The following is a 17,122-nucleotide window of genomic DNA, read 5'->3' as shown; positions in this document are numbered from 1 at the left end:
CAGGCAAACCGTTCCATCTTATCGTTAACTGCAGTTAGGGTGTTCTCCTTTAGATTACAACTTTCCACGTTAAGTCCTGTCTCACTTTGCGTAGAACAGATAAGAGGTTGAAAACTTTCCTTTCCCTCCAGAGGTCTTTAACGCAGTTCAAAAAATAACAGACAATTCACATCCACCGAGAGTGTTTGCTTTGTAAGACCAGGTATAGTCCAGATTAATACTTGGGACAATGATCCACGACTTTTAAATGATCCTCAAAAACAACATGTAGGACAACTGGTTTATATCAAGAAACTTATGCATGTGGATTCAAAGATAATTTGTTGGGATTTACAGAGGGAAAACTAAGAAGCCAGAAAATGTTGAATATTGCCATCCGCCAACCAGGTTACCTTTCTCCAGTTTCAGGTATGCCTTGTCTTCTTTGTCTAAATAGAGCAAGACTCCATTAGTGGCAGCTTCACGAGTCACGTCCTTGTCTCCAGCAAAAGCAGAAATTACTGGTTTACCATTAAGCATAAGATTGACCTATGATTAAAAAAGAAACAGTTGTTATAATAGACTAAAAATTGATAAAAACAATCATTGCTGCAAGCAAGGCACAGCCAAAGGATATAACTAGTTGCTATGAAGCTCCATACATTTCACAAGTCCCCAATTCAAGTGGCTAAAACTCCATCTGAGCCAGATCCTATTCCCAACCCACATGTGCAAACATGAATGTTCCAATAGGAATAATCAGATAGTGAGCTAAATATACTTGTCAATATTTAGTGGAAAAACCTTTCATTTCAAAAAGTTCTGTAACCAACTCACCTTAATTTTAATGGTCAGATGCACATCAGGTCATTACAATATATTAGGCTCAACTGAAACCCATGACATCATAAAACTTTTTTATCGTTAAATGGTGTTTTAATGGTTCCTTCTTCCTTTCTATTTCCAGTTGTTTAGAGATATTAATTATTGTTAAACCAGTGCTAAAGAATGAGTGCCAGTTTAAACACGACAATTTGTTGTACAACATAGTGGCACAGTGTATCTGGCTACCATGTTAAACTGGTAATGCAAGGTCAAAATGTTACCACTTTCATGGAATCATGAATCATATAATGCACTGTGATGTTCTCTTGGTGAAATATTTTCTAGGAGCACATCCTGAAGAATGTTATCTGCTCAAGCATTTTATTGCAGGCGTTGCTTGATTTCCACTGGTTGTATTGGCTTAAACTGTGAGAGGCCAACATATATCTGAATCATTAAAATCCACTAATCTTATTCAAGTGGCGCTGGGTAATGTGAGCAATGACATCACCCATCCAATCCAAAATCACTTCACTTACCATGGAAAAGGAGACTGATTTTATGGGTGGAATTTTGTGGACTTACTCCCTAGTAAAATGGCAGGACTCTTTTGGGTCAGGAACAGGAATGGTAAAGGAATGGGCTCTGCCGAGGCTCTTTCCCAGAACCACGGTATTATCATCCTGCTTTCGGGTCCCCCAACCAATCAGGGAAGGTAGTGGGGCGGTGATGCATCCATTCTGTCAAAGGAAGGATTTCTAATTCAAAGGACCATGACATGAGTTACAAGGGCTTACTAGTAGTTGGATATTTGAGGTTACAACAACAACAGGAATGCAGAGGAGACTTGGGAAGGCAGCTCTCTGGGTCTGTCACTCCTACATGGAGGTCCTATTGAGAGATCTGAGGGGCTACAGTGGGGTGAGCTCTCCCAAGGATAAGAGGAAGAGGACAGCCTCTCCAACCAAGTAGACATAGATGGAAGTGACAAAGGAAGTCAACAGCAGAAGTGTACTCCTCCAACCTGGACACAATGTACCAAGAGAATTCTGAATCTCAAGAGGGAATGACAGGTGAGTGGCATAACTCTTTCAGGTGCCAAGCCCCACACTCTAACTTTCCCAGCATTCTCCTGTACAGCACTCCTCAGGACAATGCACTTTGCAGATCTACTCATTCCTCTCTCTGCAGGAAACTCACATCCCCATCTGAACAGTGAACACTCACACTTACCCTTAGCCTAGTGCCCTCTCGCACCCATGCCTCACCGACCTCCTCCACAGATGCTATCCTTTCCTCCTCTCCACACAAGCCATTATGAACACTTACACCTCTCTGCTTTTTCTCCTTCTAGGAGAAGAGCACAAAGAGGCAGAGAACCAGGTGGAGGGGTTGGGCAGGGCGGGAGGCCATTCAGTGAAAGGTGCCCTTTTGGCAATGCACATCCACCAGCTCCAATAGAGGCTACAGATGTCAACAACAGCCTGCTGTGAAAGCCTGAACCTCCTGAGGTACTGATGCTCAAAGATGTCAAGAAATCTGATCCTTTGCCTGCGTACCCTGTGGTAGGGAGCTCGCCTGCTTCCAGCTGGATCTCGCTGTCCATCCCCTTTGCCCTGTGGAGGGGTATGCGATTCAGGAGAAGGCAGCTGTTGCTGCTGCTGGTGTTCCTCTTGCTGCGCTAGAACTGTTGATGTGGTGCGGCCTCTGCTCTTGACGCTGAGCAGAGGTGGAGGTGGAGCTGCATAAGCTGCTCCAATGCCTTGGTGAAGGCTGGCAGCAGGGGAGTGCAGCTGAAGGTGAGTGAAGTATTAGACTGGTGAAGTGCCTTCCAAGAAGTTGGCAATCAGCTGTCAAGCAGTGAAAGCACTCTCTGAGAGAAGAAACGCTTTGAACAGCAGCTTCTCAACTGGCCATGGCTGGACATCTTGAATTTCACTGATCAAAGCTCTCTCAGTTTCACTGAAGAAGCTCTTCTCACTATGCAATCTTGGTGACCCTGGTGAGTTGCTGACAGGTCAGGAAATAGCTCCCCTGGCTGGGAAATCCAGAATTGTGAGCTAAAACAGTTCTTAATTGGCTACTTAAGTACCTTAATTGCTTACCTAACAGATCCAAGGGGGTTGCCCGCTTTCCATCAACCCTGTCCCACAGAAACCAAGAAGACTGCGGAATGATGTTGGAATCCTGACCTGATGTTAATTTCAGAGGATTTAACTCCCCACACATATACAAATCCACTTCCTATTGCCTGGGAAATTCCATCCCCCCCCCCGCCCCGTGTCTCAGATAAATGAATAATAGTTCAAGATATTAGCTTTCATTGTGTAAAAAGAAGCCTCTGCAGTGCAATATCTAACTGCAAAGGGATTAATTAATAAATCACTTATGAGTTGGCACTTGTGAGTTATGGCAGAATTCTTCTAAAAAGTTTACGTCAATAGATTACTGCACCCTTGGAAATATGATGCCTCATTAAATATGATAGAAAAATACAGGTTCGTCAATAAGATATTTTGTTTGCCAGTCCATGTAAATTAATGTCAAGAGGATGATGGAAAGTGTGGCAATCAAAGATGACTTTCCTTAGCAGAAATGATAAAAGACCATTTATTATAGAACCAATGAATGTTATTTCCACAGTCATTACAATGTGATAGTGAAGTTAAAAATAATATACACAAATCACACTGACACAGTTTTTATGCAATGCCCTCTCTATAATTTATCCATGCACTGTGAAAGTTACTGATTGATTACTAGAAATCCAAATCTCATGGCGTCTTTGGAAATTCAATGGATCCAGTTTTTGACCCTGTTTATGGGCAGAGATCAGCAGCAGCACTACAAAAATTGGAGCGCAGAACTTACCATCCTGTTCCTGCTACTGATCCACCCACTGCCATTTTTGTTAACACCTGGACACCAGCAGCCAGTGTGACTGAAAGAGGTGGGAGCATCAGCAATGTATGCAAAGCAGGCTCCTATAAAATAAATATAATTTTAGCAAGATGAACACTCAGTGCGGACCCACCCAGGTGGTACAGGTTGGAAATGGTCATTTTTGAGGGTATTTAAAGTGGTATTCACCTGCAAATAGTTAGATCATTGGTATTTATTTGGAGCCTTGAAGGAGTTTTACTGAGAGCATTTTCTGGTGGAAATTGTGCTTTTATGTCTTGCGTCATGTACTGCCATTTCAATCATTAGCACGGAAGGGTGCTCGTTTCACTGAAGGATAGAAGTGATATTGTCATCCCATACCAGCTGCAGCAAGAGAAGGAAGAGGAGCAGCAGCAGCAACAACAGGTGTAGTAGCTTGAGGGAGGAACACCTGGCTCTGCAGACAGTCCAAGATGGAGGATGGCCACTTGCAGACTGCCTTATCCTGCTCAAGGGGTCTAGGCTGATGCATCAGTGCAGTGTTGAGGAATGGCCTACCTTGTTTTCTGGCACCATAAGTGACAATGTTTGAGGGAATTGTGACAGAATGGCAGCTGCCAGTATGAGCAAGGTTAATATGTGTCACTTCCATTGTGCCACTGCTACTTCCATAAGGCTGCTGCTCAGCACTCCGACTGATCAGAAAGTGAACAGGCTGCAAAAGATCAGTGACATCAAGAAGGTCCCATTGATGTGTGCCCCCAACGTTTCGAAGCCGATGAAGATGGTGGAGCTCAGACACCAGTTTGTGCTTCTATCCAAGATATTAGTACTGGAGACGTAAACAGCTGGACAGAGGCCCAACTGCAGCATCCACAGAGGTGACCACACAAAACATTGCAGAGTGTTGATATTTTGCACTGGAACAGCACACAAGCTGGAAGTGGACATTACTTTCCAACATGGTGTGGTAGCTCTTAGGCAGGAGTCTAGTACTGTGCCCATATACAGTCATTTTTTAAAAGGCTGGGCTGCTGAGGTCTGTAACCCTGTCCTCTTCAGCAAAGCTAGGATCCAAACTTGCCTTCAGTCAGTTGTCTCCTGGTCTGTCCTGTCCACTCTCACCAGCTCCAGCTTGGCAGTGCTAAATGATTAACCATGTGAAAATTTCTCTAACTCACTCTCTATCCCAATTGGGGAACTAATTTCAGTGCTGCTGCTAATGGAGCAAGTGGTGGTGTACCTTCGCAATGGTGAGCCTCCTCCATGTCTTGTGTAGCAGGATCTGAGTCATGGGATGGACTTGCGAAAAAGGGAAGAGGCACAACGTTAGCAAGCAATGGATAAATTCACAATAGCAGATAAGTGGCAACTGCAGTACCAGATTGCCATATTAGTTCTGTGTATGATGTCTTCAGAAAAGAGAAAAAGTTGGTCTATCTCCAAAGCTTCTGTTGCCTGTCTCAATGATGTTCAAGGTATCCTCTTCCAAGTGAGGTGTTGCAAATAGGCTTTCTCCCTCTTCTAATCCTCTCCTTTGTGTTGGGAGCTTGTTCTGCAGGAAGACTAGGGTGGGGGAATTTTATACTGGCAGCGGGGGTCTCAATGTCAGGGGAAATCAACACAGAGGCATTGCCTCTCTTCCAGAAGGCCCACCGAACTTACTGCCAATAACGCACTTAAGTGGACAAAGGCGAGCCTTCCATAGGATTTAGGACCCCATCACTGGAAGTCCCACCCTTGGAGAGCTGCCAGTCAGACACCAGCAACATCAACGCCACCGCTGATACTGTGGCTGCTACTGGAGGTGATCATCCTGGAGGCTGAGGAGCATTGCTGGAGTCAGGCCTCAAGTAGGTCAGGGCAGTGGGGTGTCATGGGTGGGTGTCGCAGGTGGGGGGAGGGAGGTCAGCATCTAGGGCAGGGGAGTGACCCTCAGTGAGCCCCCCCTCCCTCTTCCCGATGCCAGGTATCTCGTTCAGGCACTAAGTGCTTTTGAATGAGGGACATCCCCCATCCCGTCCCTCCCCCTGGAGCCAGGAAGCTTTTCCAACTGTGCTTCCTGTGTGGCAACATGGCTGCCTGCTGCACAGGTAATTGCAACTGTGGCGGGAAGAGGCCCTTAATTGGGGGTTAATTACCCAGTTAAGGGCCTCAATTTGCGGCGAAGCAGGAAGGCCGTCCACAGGCCTACCCGCCTTGGACTAAATTTCATCAGAGGCAGGATGGTGGTGGCAAACACCCCCCACCCTCCACCCCCACCACCACCATCTCACCTGATTTTATGCTCTGCCCACCTCCAAACCCGCCACAGGGGAAAGAATAAAATTCTGCCCTGGAAGTAAATTAGTTGTGGCTCTTATACATGTTTGAGGTGGCTACATACAGTGTTCATGTTAAGAGGGATAAGCAGCATGTTCTCAGCAAGACAGAGAGGTAGTAATGTGAAAGAAAGTAGCTCCAATGTGAAAACAGTTGGAAGAGTGAAATGCTTTCCAATTTTTACCATGTAAAAGCAGAATGCTATTTGTGCCAGTTCTAAGTGCAGCAGGTGAGTGGACAATTAGAGTGAAAAGGAGATTTAGTGCAATGTCTCATTGTGATTGGAGGAGTAGCTTGTGCAGCAGGAAGTGAATGGAAGTGCCATGGCATGGTTTGATCCTGAGAAAAAGAGGTAGTAAGATGTCATTCTTACTTTTGCTGTCTCCATAAGATCACTGAACTTCTTCCAGATTGGTACCCATGGCTTTAGGATGATGTTTCTGCTGTTGACATTGTCATGCAGGCACCCACTGCCAAGAATGTGGCACATTGGTTTTGTCATGACCATTGATTTTTAACTGCTGTTGGAGCGAGGAAATGACTTGTGGCTGGAAAAAAAATTTATCTACTAACAGATATCGAAGGTGAGGAAGCGCATTCCAGGGCCTGCTAAGGAGGATACAATCCACAAGAGCCAGGACTGGTTAGACCAGCTGGTCACATGGCTAACTGGCTGTTCCAGGGTTTTCTTCTGGACTAGCCACAGATAGTTTGAACTCAGAAAGACTGTTTGCCCCTGGACTGAGAAGACCGCTCTCCAGTCTGCTCCCATCTCTTTCTCACAAGCCTCTGAATCCACTGAAGACACATAAACCCCAAGAGAGAAAAGTCTCCTACAGCGAGCAAGGTTTAAGAATACTGGGCCCCAATGAAAAGCAAGATCTACCTACAATCAAGGACTCTACAGTGAACTCGAAGAACCATAACAAAAACTCTTCAGATAGTGCCTCAAATATTTCCACTACCTGAAGAGGTGGTAGAGGCAGGAACCCTCACAACATTTAAGAAGTATTTAGATGAGCACTTGAAACGCCATAGCATACAAGGCTACGGGCCAAGTGCTGGAAAATGGGATTAGAATACTTAGGTGCTTGATGGCCGGCACAGATACGATGGGCCTGTTTCTGTGCTGCAAAACTCTATGACTCTATTTTCCTTCTGCTCTTTTCTGTCTCTATTTGCATGTCTGTATTGCGCATGCATGCTAGCTTGGATGCATCATGTATCCATAGGCGTCAACCGAATTTGAGTTTATGTTCAAGTTTAATAAATTTCAACTTCTCTTCTTTAAACCTAAGAAAACCTTTTGTGCTGGTTTCTTTGCCTTATAATTGGAAAGCAGTGAACAAGGAATCACCAAGGGGGAGCTAAAAACACGGTGGCCGGAATTTTACCTTAGGTGGACGTAAAAGTCGGTGGCGAGCCCGCATCCAACCTGGTACTGTTCAGGGGCGGGACTTCCATCCATTTGAGGGAGGACGTCCCACCTCATTGAGCTGCTGGGAGAGGTGGCCACTGCTGGGACTGCAGCCCGGCCCGAGGACATGGAGCCAGGAGAGAGGTGAGTAAGGTGTGCCTTGCTGGGCACATCGGTTGCGGCCTGGCGAGGCAAGGGTGGGGGAAGGAGGCATCTTGAGTCCTGGAGGTGGTTTGGGAGGTGGGGGCACCCTGTGCCCAATTGTCAGGGTACTCCACCGGGGCACGGAAAAGCCGGCAGCTCTCACTGGGCAGCCTTTCACGTCCCCAGCACGCACTTTCGCCACGGGTAAAATACCTGTGGAGGCAGACGAAGGCCCTTAAGTGGCCTTTAAGTGACCACTTAAGGGCCTTGATTGGCCTAGGGCGGGCAAACCATTTCTCCACCCCTCCCCCCACCCCTAACCTCCGTAAAGTTGGCTGGAGTGGGAGTGGGTTGGAAAGGCCTCCCGGAGCCTCCCGCTCAATTTTCGCCACCCCCATTGCCACCAACCGGCTCGCTGGGGTGGCGTAGAAATTCTGCCAGTGTGTTTAAAATTAAACCCTGTTACGGTAAGACCAGGTGAAGACTGAGAGGGACCCCTAAACACCTTTCTCACCTGGTCGTAACGACATTCTAAATCATACCCTTCCTTGACCTAATGATGCATTGATCTAAGTCTCCTTATACCATTTGTGAAGAAGAGGACCTGTCACCTGTGCTTGCTCCATCAAGTCTTTCACTTTTTCAACATTGAGCCTGGGAGTTCTTGTAAGAGACATCTATCACAGCAAGTTACAAAAATTGCACCAATTTGTTTGAATTTAACACGCACTTCACTTTAAGAGGCGCAAGCTCACTTTAAATAGACATTAGTCACATCGGACATCTTGCCCTCTAAAGTGGTAAGCTGCCAGTCAACACGACTAATATGCAAGCTGACAATCAAAAATGTTTGGACCTTCCACTACTGATTTCTACGCTTGATTTGCTACATATGAAAATCGACCCCTCTATCTCATTAACTGTCATTCCATAAAATGCAAAAAACACAAAATAACTAATGGTCCTAAAGAACACCGAGTAAATTAGCACTCTCAATTTTTTCAAAAAGTCACCCTGGTATCAGGCACCTCCACATGTGCTAACTATCTCCATTCATTAACATTCACGCGCCTACTGCTGAACAGAGTCAACTAACCATTCCTCCATGCAATTACATTACAAGATCTAAGGAACACCAACATAAGAAATCCTGAAGCCTCACCACCATGAGAACCATTGGGCTGGATTTTTTAAGCCCACTGGGAGTGGGAGTGGGATTGTGTGCAAGTGGGATTTAAAGATCATGTTCTCTGAGATCAGAAGTGGGGCCCGCCGCCTCCAGAACATGAATCCATTTTTAAAGGGATGCCAGGAGGGAGGGAACGGCAACCCCGCACGCCTCCAATTAAGTGTCTGTTGGGCTTATTGAGGAGCTCATTAACAGTCTTGTCAGCAGCAGTTTATAATCTTCAAAATAACGGAACATGGAAAACGCCATATCTGGAACACGGCAGGGTGTACAAGTCGTGACTACTGTGGGGGGCTATGAGGGCTACTGGAAGGGTGGAGTAAAATAATACAGAGGCATAAAATAAAGCACAGCTGCTCCAAAAGTGCCACAGAGTGGCCATTGCTGGAGCTGTGAGACTTGCTTTTCTCAATAGTAAGTGGTAGGAATCTGGAGAGGGACATGAGGCCGTTGGCATCACTTGGGCAGCTAGGGTTGGCAGGGGAAGGCCTGGTGAACCCATAATGCCCAGCTGAGAGGATTTGACATTGGGCAGAGCAGCCAAGATGAACTTCAGCAGATGTAAGCTCCTGCACAGCAGGAGAACAGAGGAGCACAGTGGGGGGGGGCTGCAAGAGGAAGAAGGCACTACCCTAGAAATCGGGTCTACTGCCCAAGAGTGAGCTACCTGCAAGTAACAGAGCATCAGTGCTGTAGGGGGCCATGCCTATCCAGCTAGATGGTCTTGGACTTGTGTGCTCTGATCCACAATGACCTGAGGTCTCATGGCCCCCATGACAGTCCATTACCTGCAGCTGTCAAGTTCTCCATCACACTGAATTTCTATGCAACCAGGTCATTTCAAGGATCAGCTGCAGACCGAGGTGGCATTTCATAATTGACAGCTCATCAGGCAGGTCACGGATGCCATTTCTGGAGAGCAGGGGATTACATCCACTTGGATACAGGTGGGCCTGCACAGACACAGAGGGCATTAGGTTTCACCTCCATCACTGGATTCCCCCAGGTGCAGGGCATCATCGATTGTGCCCATGTGGCAATTAAGGCACCCAGCAACCAGCCAGTGAAATCCACAAACAGGAAGGGGTTCCACTCCCTGAATATCCAACTGGTCCGTGACCTTAAGAGCTTCTTCCATGTGTGCACTTGCTTTCCTGGCAGCTGACATGACTCCTTCATTTTCTGCCAGTCCAGGCTGCCTCACTACTTCACACCAACCCCCAAAGCGTGTGGGAAATCCCTTGAAGAGATGGATACTGACCCCTCTATGGAAGCCCCAGAGGCACAAAAACCAAACAACCAATGCCACCTGGTCAGCAGCCCAACCATTCAGTAGGCCATCGAGCTTCTGAAGCATTTCTGGTGTCTGAACAGGTTGGCTGGCACCTTCCAGTACTGTTCTGCAAGGGTCTCTGACATTGTGGTGGTCTGCTGTGCTTTCCATAACATGGCCCTCCAGAGAGATGTGGACTTTGAGGGCAGTGAGGCCTTGGAAGGACACAGCTCATTGGGGCAGGAGCAGGAGGTAACAGAGGAGGAGGAAGAGAAAGCAGAAGGGGATAACAGTTAACAGAGAGGTACCTCTGTGCACGAGGAGGTAGCCTCCTTCTGCCACCCTTAAGAGGTCCTCCCTCCTCTCCCTCACGGCCCTCCAGCATTAGATCCAGGTGGGTGTCGATGAAGCAAGGGTCTACCCTGCCCCTAGTAACAGGCTTCAAGCTCCCCTGTGGCATCACATTTCCCTTTGGTGCAGTGAAAGGTTTTGGTGCAAAATGCAGATTTCTCGCTTTACGACAACAAACAGCCTCAGTGATGGCTGCCATGGGGAGTCTACATAAGCCCCACATTTCATCTGATCCAACTCCATTCCTGGCCCCACTGGCTCTAAGGAAGCCCGTCTTCCTACCAATTAAGGGCTAACCCATTTGAAAATCTGCATCTGAATCAGTTTCCCACCAGATGCTTCTGACCCAAAACTAAACCCAGTTCCAGTTTCCCACCTCCGTAACGAAAATCTAGCCCATTGTTACTATTATTTAAAATAATTATATTACCTTTTAAAAACATATGCAACAGAATGAAAGGATTTAGGATGAATAGAATAATGCAGTATAGGCTGGATAACTGGATTTGCTTCAATTGTGAGGATTCCACGATTCAATTCTGCCCATCACAAACATTCACACTTGTAAACTAAACTCATGAAATATCTTCCATCAAAGATAGGGAGTAATTAGTAGCACAAATGGCGAACATTACAGCTGGAACCAAGATGTAAGGGAGTACAGAGGGCAATAATAATTGTTTCCTCACAGGGACACAATGACTTCATTGACTCTCATCTGAACTCCCAATTAATTCACAATTCATTACAGTTGCAAAAAAATCAGTCCTTAATTATTTTCAGCTCTTCAAAAGGCAAATGAAAAATGAAAATGCTGTAACGTTCTTCTGAGTCCAATGCTGAGGGTTACTTTGTGTCAAACAAGATCAAAACAGCTCAATATTACCATAACCACAACTGCTTAAAATGATCAATAAAACTCAAATGGTAAATTCTTATCACCACTGTCCTGCACATCAAAGATAAAAACAAGAGAGTATATAATATATGCTTCCTCAGTCATGTCTTGGCATTTATTCCAACGCACCGAATATTGGACTATTTCTAGATTATGTACATTTATTGGACTTTGACATTTACATTTATTCTTAGTCTTTTAAGTTGCAAGGATTTTATTTATTTTGGTTCATATTTCTTCTGTATACTCAAATATTAATAGTTTCCCCTATTGCATAGAGGGCTTCATATTTAATCTTCATAGTCTCCATTAAGGGTTCCTGCTTACTTGTTACAATGTATTTTAATCAATTACTCTCCCCCTTTATATTGAAAAGTCTATGTCCATTAAGGTGTCAGATGAGCAACAATTCAGCAAGACAGCAATGTCAGAAAGTTTTGACATTATTTAAATAAGTAACTGATATTCTGAGGTAATAAATTACACTTTAATAATTTTCTCCTCTAGATTTACCATTTAATAAATCTAAGAAATGTGTTCATAATACTGTACGAATCCTGCTTAGCAGCAATCTGATCTTTATAATGACAAATACTGCACTTTAATAAAATGTATCTCCCCATGCTCACAATCAGACAGGAGTGTCAATGCCAAACAACTCTGCCTAGGATCAGAAAAAGGGTGTCAGGTATTTATCAATTATCAAAGACAAGCTAAGAACTTTTTTTGTTGCTTTTAGTCTTAGAGTCATAGAGAGATACAGCACCAAAACAGGTCCTTTTGCCCACCGAGTCCATGCCAACCAACAACCACCCATTTATACTAATCCTACATTAATCCCATTTCCCACTCTCACATCCCCACCATTTTCCTACCTACACTAGGGGCAATTTTTTTTTTTAACAATGACCAATTAACCTATCAGCCCCCAAGTCTTTGGCATGTGGGAGGAAACCCGCATGGTCACAGGAAGAACTTGCAAACTCCACACAGGCAGTACCCAGAACTAAACTCGGGTCACTGGAGCTGTGAGGCTGCGGTGTTAACTGCTGCACCACTGTGCCACCCCCTTGGTGAATGCATAGCTCCTTAGCATTTTTCTTACCTTTTGTATCAGTGTTTTTTAAAATGTATGTGAATACACTTTGTTTAAAAAACAGAACATTTAAATGTAACCCTTTTTCAATCCCTTTCTGTAAAATAATAAAAGGAAAAGAAAGGCGGACTTGCATTTATATAACATTTTTCATGACCACCGGATGTCCCAAAGCGCTTTACTGCCAATTAAATACTTTTTGAGGTGTAGTTACTGTTGTAATGTAGGAAACGTGGCAGTCAATTTGCACACAGTAAAGTCCTACAAACAGCAATGTGTTAATGACCAGAGAATCTGTTTTTGTGATGTTCATCGAGGGATAAATATTGGCCTGGACACCAGCAATAATTACCTTGCCCTTCTTCAAAATTGTGGCATGGGATCTTTTACATCCACCTGTGCAGACCGATGGGGCCTTGATTTAACAGCTTGTCCGAAAGACAGAACCTTCGAAGGTGCAGGGCTCACTCTGTACTGCACTGGAGTGTCAGCCTAGATTTTTGTGCTCAAATGCTGGAGTGGGACTTGAACCCAGAACCCTGTAACTCACATGAAAATATCCCAAAATGTGACAATCAATTTATATCAATATCAATAATATCAGTCCACTGATTTAATTTCTATTACTCGATCACTCATGTTAAAGATAAGGCCAGGACTTGCAGCTGGCCTTGAAAAAAGTTGGATACAAAGATCTAGCGATCTCTGACATGGGTTCCCTCTTCCAATGTTAGTTTGAGCCTGCCAGCAGATCAAGGGGTTCTCCAGGTGTCCAGCAACAGTGATATCATAAAGCAGGGTAAGCAGCCAATCACATTGAAGTGTTCTCATAGACAGCAAACCAAGAAGTTAAAAGCACTGATTATCCATCACTTTAAATTTTACATGGACCAAAATAAATTACGGGGACATACACATAGGATAAAAGTAAAAGCTGAAATATGATAATCATTTTTTTTTTCATTAAACACATTTGGAATTTTTTTTTATTACAATGGAGAAATTTGACATTCCACAAATGTAAAATTAGTTTTTCAGGATGAGAGAGTTTCTTCAGCAGTAATTATGAACTTAGCACAAGTATTAAAAACCTAGCTACACCTCATTTTCAACAAGTTGTAACATTTTCAAGGGTTTTTACAGCAAGATCAATACAAGGACAAGTTCTCACCAGTTCAGTAATTTCTAATTGATTGCAGTGTTAGAGGACTTCAACAGCACACCCTATGGAGAAACATGGAATCACTGGATTCCAGCATTTAATTGCACATGTGCAGACTCCAGAGGTTCCTGTCAGTTTCAGAGGATTAATGATGGTGAATGCTGACAGTTTCCCTGTCATTACTACTGTAAAATCACAGCCATAGTTTTCTCAATTTAAATATCTTTCCTGCAAAATATTATGTAGAGTAAGGATGGTACAGGTGCAAATATATTACTGAAGTTAATGAAAGTTATAATTTAAAAATTCTGCACATCACTGCTGTGCACCTTAAATATATAGCTGAATGCCAGCTTAACTATTGGCAAATTCTCACTAAAGATTTAGTTTGTTTCGTAGTATGGCAAGGTAGGATTTTTCAATCCTAAACAGCAACCATTATCAGCTGATGCAGACCTATTCATCACAGTTATAATTGTGGGAAGAAATGGGATACTTTAATGATACAAGATGACAAAGGGATCTTATTGAAGCATTTGAGATGCTCTAAGGGAGTTAATAAATTGAATTCTAATAAACTGTTTACTATGGGCCCTAAGATTAACTAGAAAGTGGCATAGGAGTATGTGGAGTTGGCACGGGGAAGAAAAGACAGAGAGAATTAGTTCACTTTCCTAATTTCATAGAATTACATAGAATATACAGCACAGAAACAGGCTATTCTGCCCAACCAGTGCATGTGGGCATTTATACTCCACTTGAGCCTCCTCCCATTCTTCCTCATCTAACTATCAGCACAACCCTCTATTACCTTCTTCCTCATATGCTGATCTAGCTTCCCATTAAATGCATCGGTATTATTCACGTCAACCCCTTCCTGTGGTAGCAAGCTCTGCATTCTCACCACTTTCAGAAGTTTCTTTGGAATTCCCTATTTGATTTCTTGGTGACTATCTTATAATGATGGCCACTATGTTTGCTTTTCCCCACAAGTGCCTCTAATCTATCAAAACCTTTCAGAATTTTAAAGACCTCTATTAGGTCACTCCTCAGCCTTCTCTTTTCAAGAGAAAAGACACCAAAATTGTTCATCCTTTCCTGATAGGTATAACCTCACATTTCTGGTATCATTCTTGTAAATCTTTTTTGCACCCTGTCCAGTGTGTCCATACCCTGTTTATATTGTGGCAACTAGAATTGTACATATACTCCAAGTGTGGTCTAACCAAGGGTTGATATGAGTTTAGCATAACTTTTTTATTTTTCAATTCTATCCCCCAGAATAACAGCAACTGAATTTATATAGCACCTTTGATGTACTAGAACGTCCCAAAGCACTTCACAGGATCATTATGAAACAAAATATGACGCCAAGCCACAAAAGGAGATGTTAGGTCAGATGACCAAAAGCTTGGCATTTCTTAAAGGAGGAAATGAGGTAGAGAGGTGGAGAGGAATAAGGAGGGTATTCCAGAGCTTGGGGCCTAGGCAACTGAAGATGCAGCAACCAATGGTGGAGTAATTAAAATCAGGAATGCTCAAGAGGCCAGAATTAGAGGAACACAGATATCTTGGTGGGCTGTGGGGCTGGAGGAGATTACAGAGATAGGCAGGGGCGAAGTCATGGAAAGATTTGAAAACAAGGATAAGAATTTTAAAGTCAAGAGTTGCTTGACCAAGAGCCAATGTAGGTCAGTGAGCACAGGGGTGAAAGGTGAACGGGACTTGGTGCGAGTAAAGACAGGGGCAGCAGAGTTTTGGATGGCCTCAAGTTTAAAGGAGAGAGCAGAATGTGGGAGACCCACCAGGAGTGCATTGGAAAAGTCAAGTCTAGAGATAACAAAGGCATGAATGAGGGTTTCAGCAGCAGATGAGCTGAGACAGGGGCAAAGTCAGGCAATATTAGAGGTGTAAATAGGCAGTCTTAGTGATGCCCTGAATGTGACGTCGGAAGCTCAGCTTGGGGTCAAATTTGACACCAAGGTTATGAACAGACTGGTTTAATATCAGACTGATGCCAAGGAGAGGGATGGAGTCAGTGGCTAGGGAACTGAGTTTGGGGCAGGGACCGAAAACAATGACTGGAATTTTCCAGTCGGCCTCAGGGGCCTCCAGAGCATCGGCAACTTGGCCAGCTGCCTGAACGCAGTCTCTTGGTGGCAGACCGGAGTCCAGTCCTCCAGGCAGGCTTTGAGACCCCCTCCGCCTGCCTGGCCACAGCTACAGCCTCAGACTGCCCTGTGGGTGGGCTCCCCCTCCACAATGGTGGTGGCCCAGCTGCTGAGTCTATTTTTTATTTAAAATTTTAAAAAGTTGGAGAGAGGGTGCCTCCATCTTGAGGCATTCGCTCTCTCTCACACAAAAGGCAGACTGCTGCTTCTTCAATGTTGGAGGGCCATGAATTGGCCAGTTTGTGGAAAATCACTGCGGCATTACAGTTCCACACACAGTGTGGGTTTGTTTTTTTTGTTTGTTACATGGGATGTGGGCATCTCTGGCAAGGCCAACATTTGTTGCCTATCCCTAATTGCCCAAAAAGGTGTTAGTGAGCTGCCTTTTTGAACCACTGCAGTTCATCTGGTACAGGTACACCAACAGTGCTATTAGGGAGGGAGTTCCAGGATTGTGATCCCCATTTGACCCTCGACATCGGGATCCTGACCCACAACCTCAAATCTGGCCCTATGTTTTGGATTCCAAAGTCTAAATCATTAATATAAATTGTGAACAACAATGGTCCCAGCAATGGTCCTTGTGAAACTCCACTTCCTACCTTCTGCCAATCTGAATAGCTACCCTTTAGCCCTACTTTCTGCTTCCAGTCTTGCAGCCAGATAGCTTTCCATTCTGCTACTTGTCTCCTGACTCTGTATTCTCTGACCTTATTCATTAGTCTATTATGTGATACCTTAGCAAAAGCCTTTTGAAAATCTAGATATATTTCATCTACAGCATTACCCTTATCTACTCTCTCTCTCTCTCTTTTCTGTTACCTCGTAGAAGAATTCTGTCAGGTTGGTCAAGCAAGAATTTTGCTTTTGAAATCCATGCTGATGATTCACTATTATAGTTTTGGTTTCTATATGTTTTTCTACTTTCTCCTTTAGTAAGGTTTCCATTATTTTTACACTACAATTATTAAGCTGACTGCTCTATAGTTTTCTGTTCACGATGTGGTCTTCTCTACAATAGAGAGACTAAATGCAGATTGGGTGACTGCTTTGCAGAACATCTCCATTCAGTTTGCAAGTGTGACCCTGAGTTTCCAGTCGCTTGTCATTTTAATTCTCCATTCCACTCCCACTTTCACCTCTCTGTCCTTGGTCTCCTATAATGTTCTAACAAAGCTCAACTAAAACTCAAGGAAAAGCACCTCATCTTTTGATTAGACACTTTGCAGTCTTTCAGACTCAACACTGAGTTCAACAAATTCAGATCATAACCTTTATCCCCTTTTTTTTTAAGTTTTATTTTTGGATGGCAGCTGTTTGTAATGATTCTGCTTTCCCATTTACATCTCCTCTGGACCCATCTTTTGTTTCTTTCCTTGTCTCATTACCATCCCCTTTTGCTTTGCATCATC

General features: G+C 44.1%; 1 protein-coding gene across 1 annotated transcript in view; it reads right to left on the bottom strand.

Moving 5' to 3' along the window:
* Window positions 1-330: 330 nt before the first annotated feature.
* The window catches only part of cbln4 (cerebellin 4 precursor), a 144,854-nt gene continuing 128,062 nt past the window's right edge, over window positions 331-17,122 (bottom strand). The window contains exon 3 of the mRNA XM_068048787.1: window positions 331-528. Coding sequence (XP_067904888.1) covers window positions 331-528 — 198 coding nt within the window. The remainder of the gene's footprint in view (window positions 529-17,122) is intronic.

This window comes from Heterodontus francisci, chromosome 16, assembly GCF_036365525.1.
Source record: "Heterodontus francisci isolate sHetFra1 chromosome 16, sHetFra1.hap1, whole genome shotgun sequence".
Lineage (NCBI taxonomy): Eukaryota > Metazoa > Chordata > Chondrichthyes > Heterodontiformes > Heterodontidae > Heterodontus > Heterodontus francisci.
Note: the sequence above shows the minus strand (reverse complement) of the source record. Positions and strands in the feature narration are given on the sequence as shown.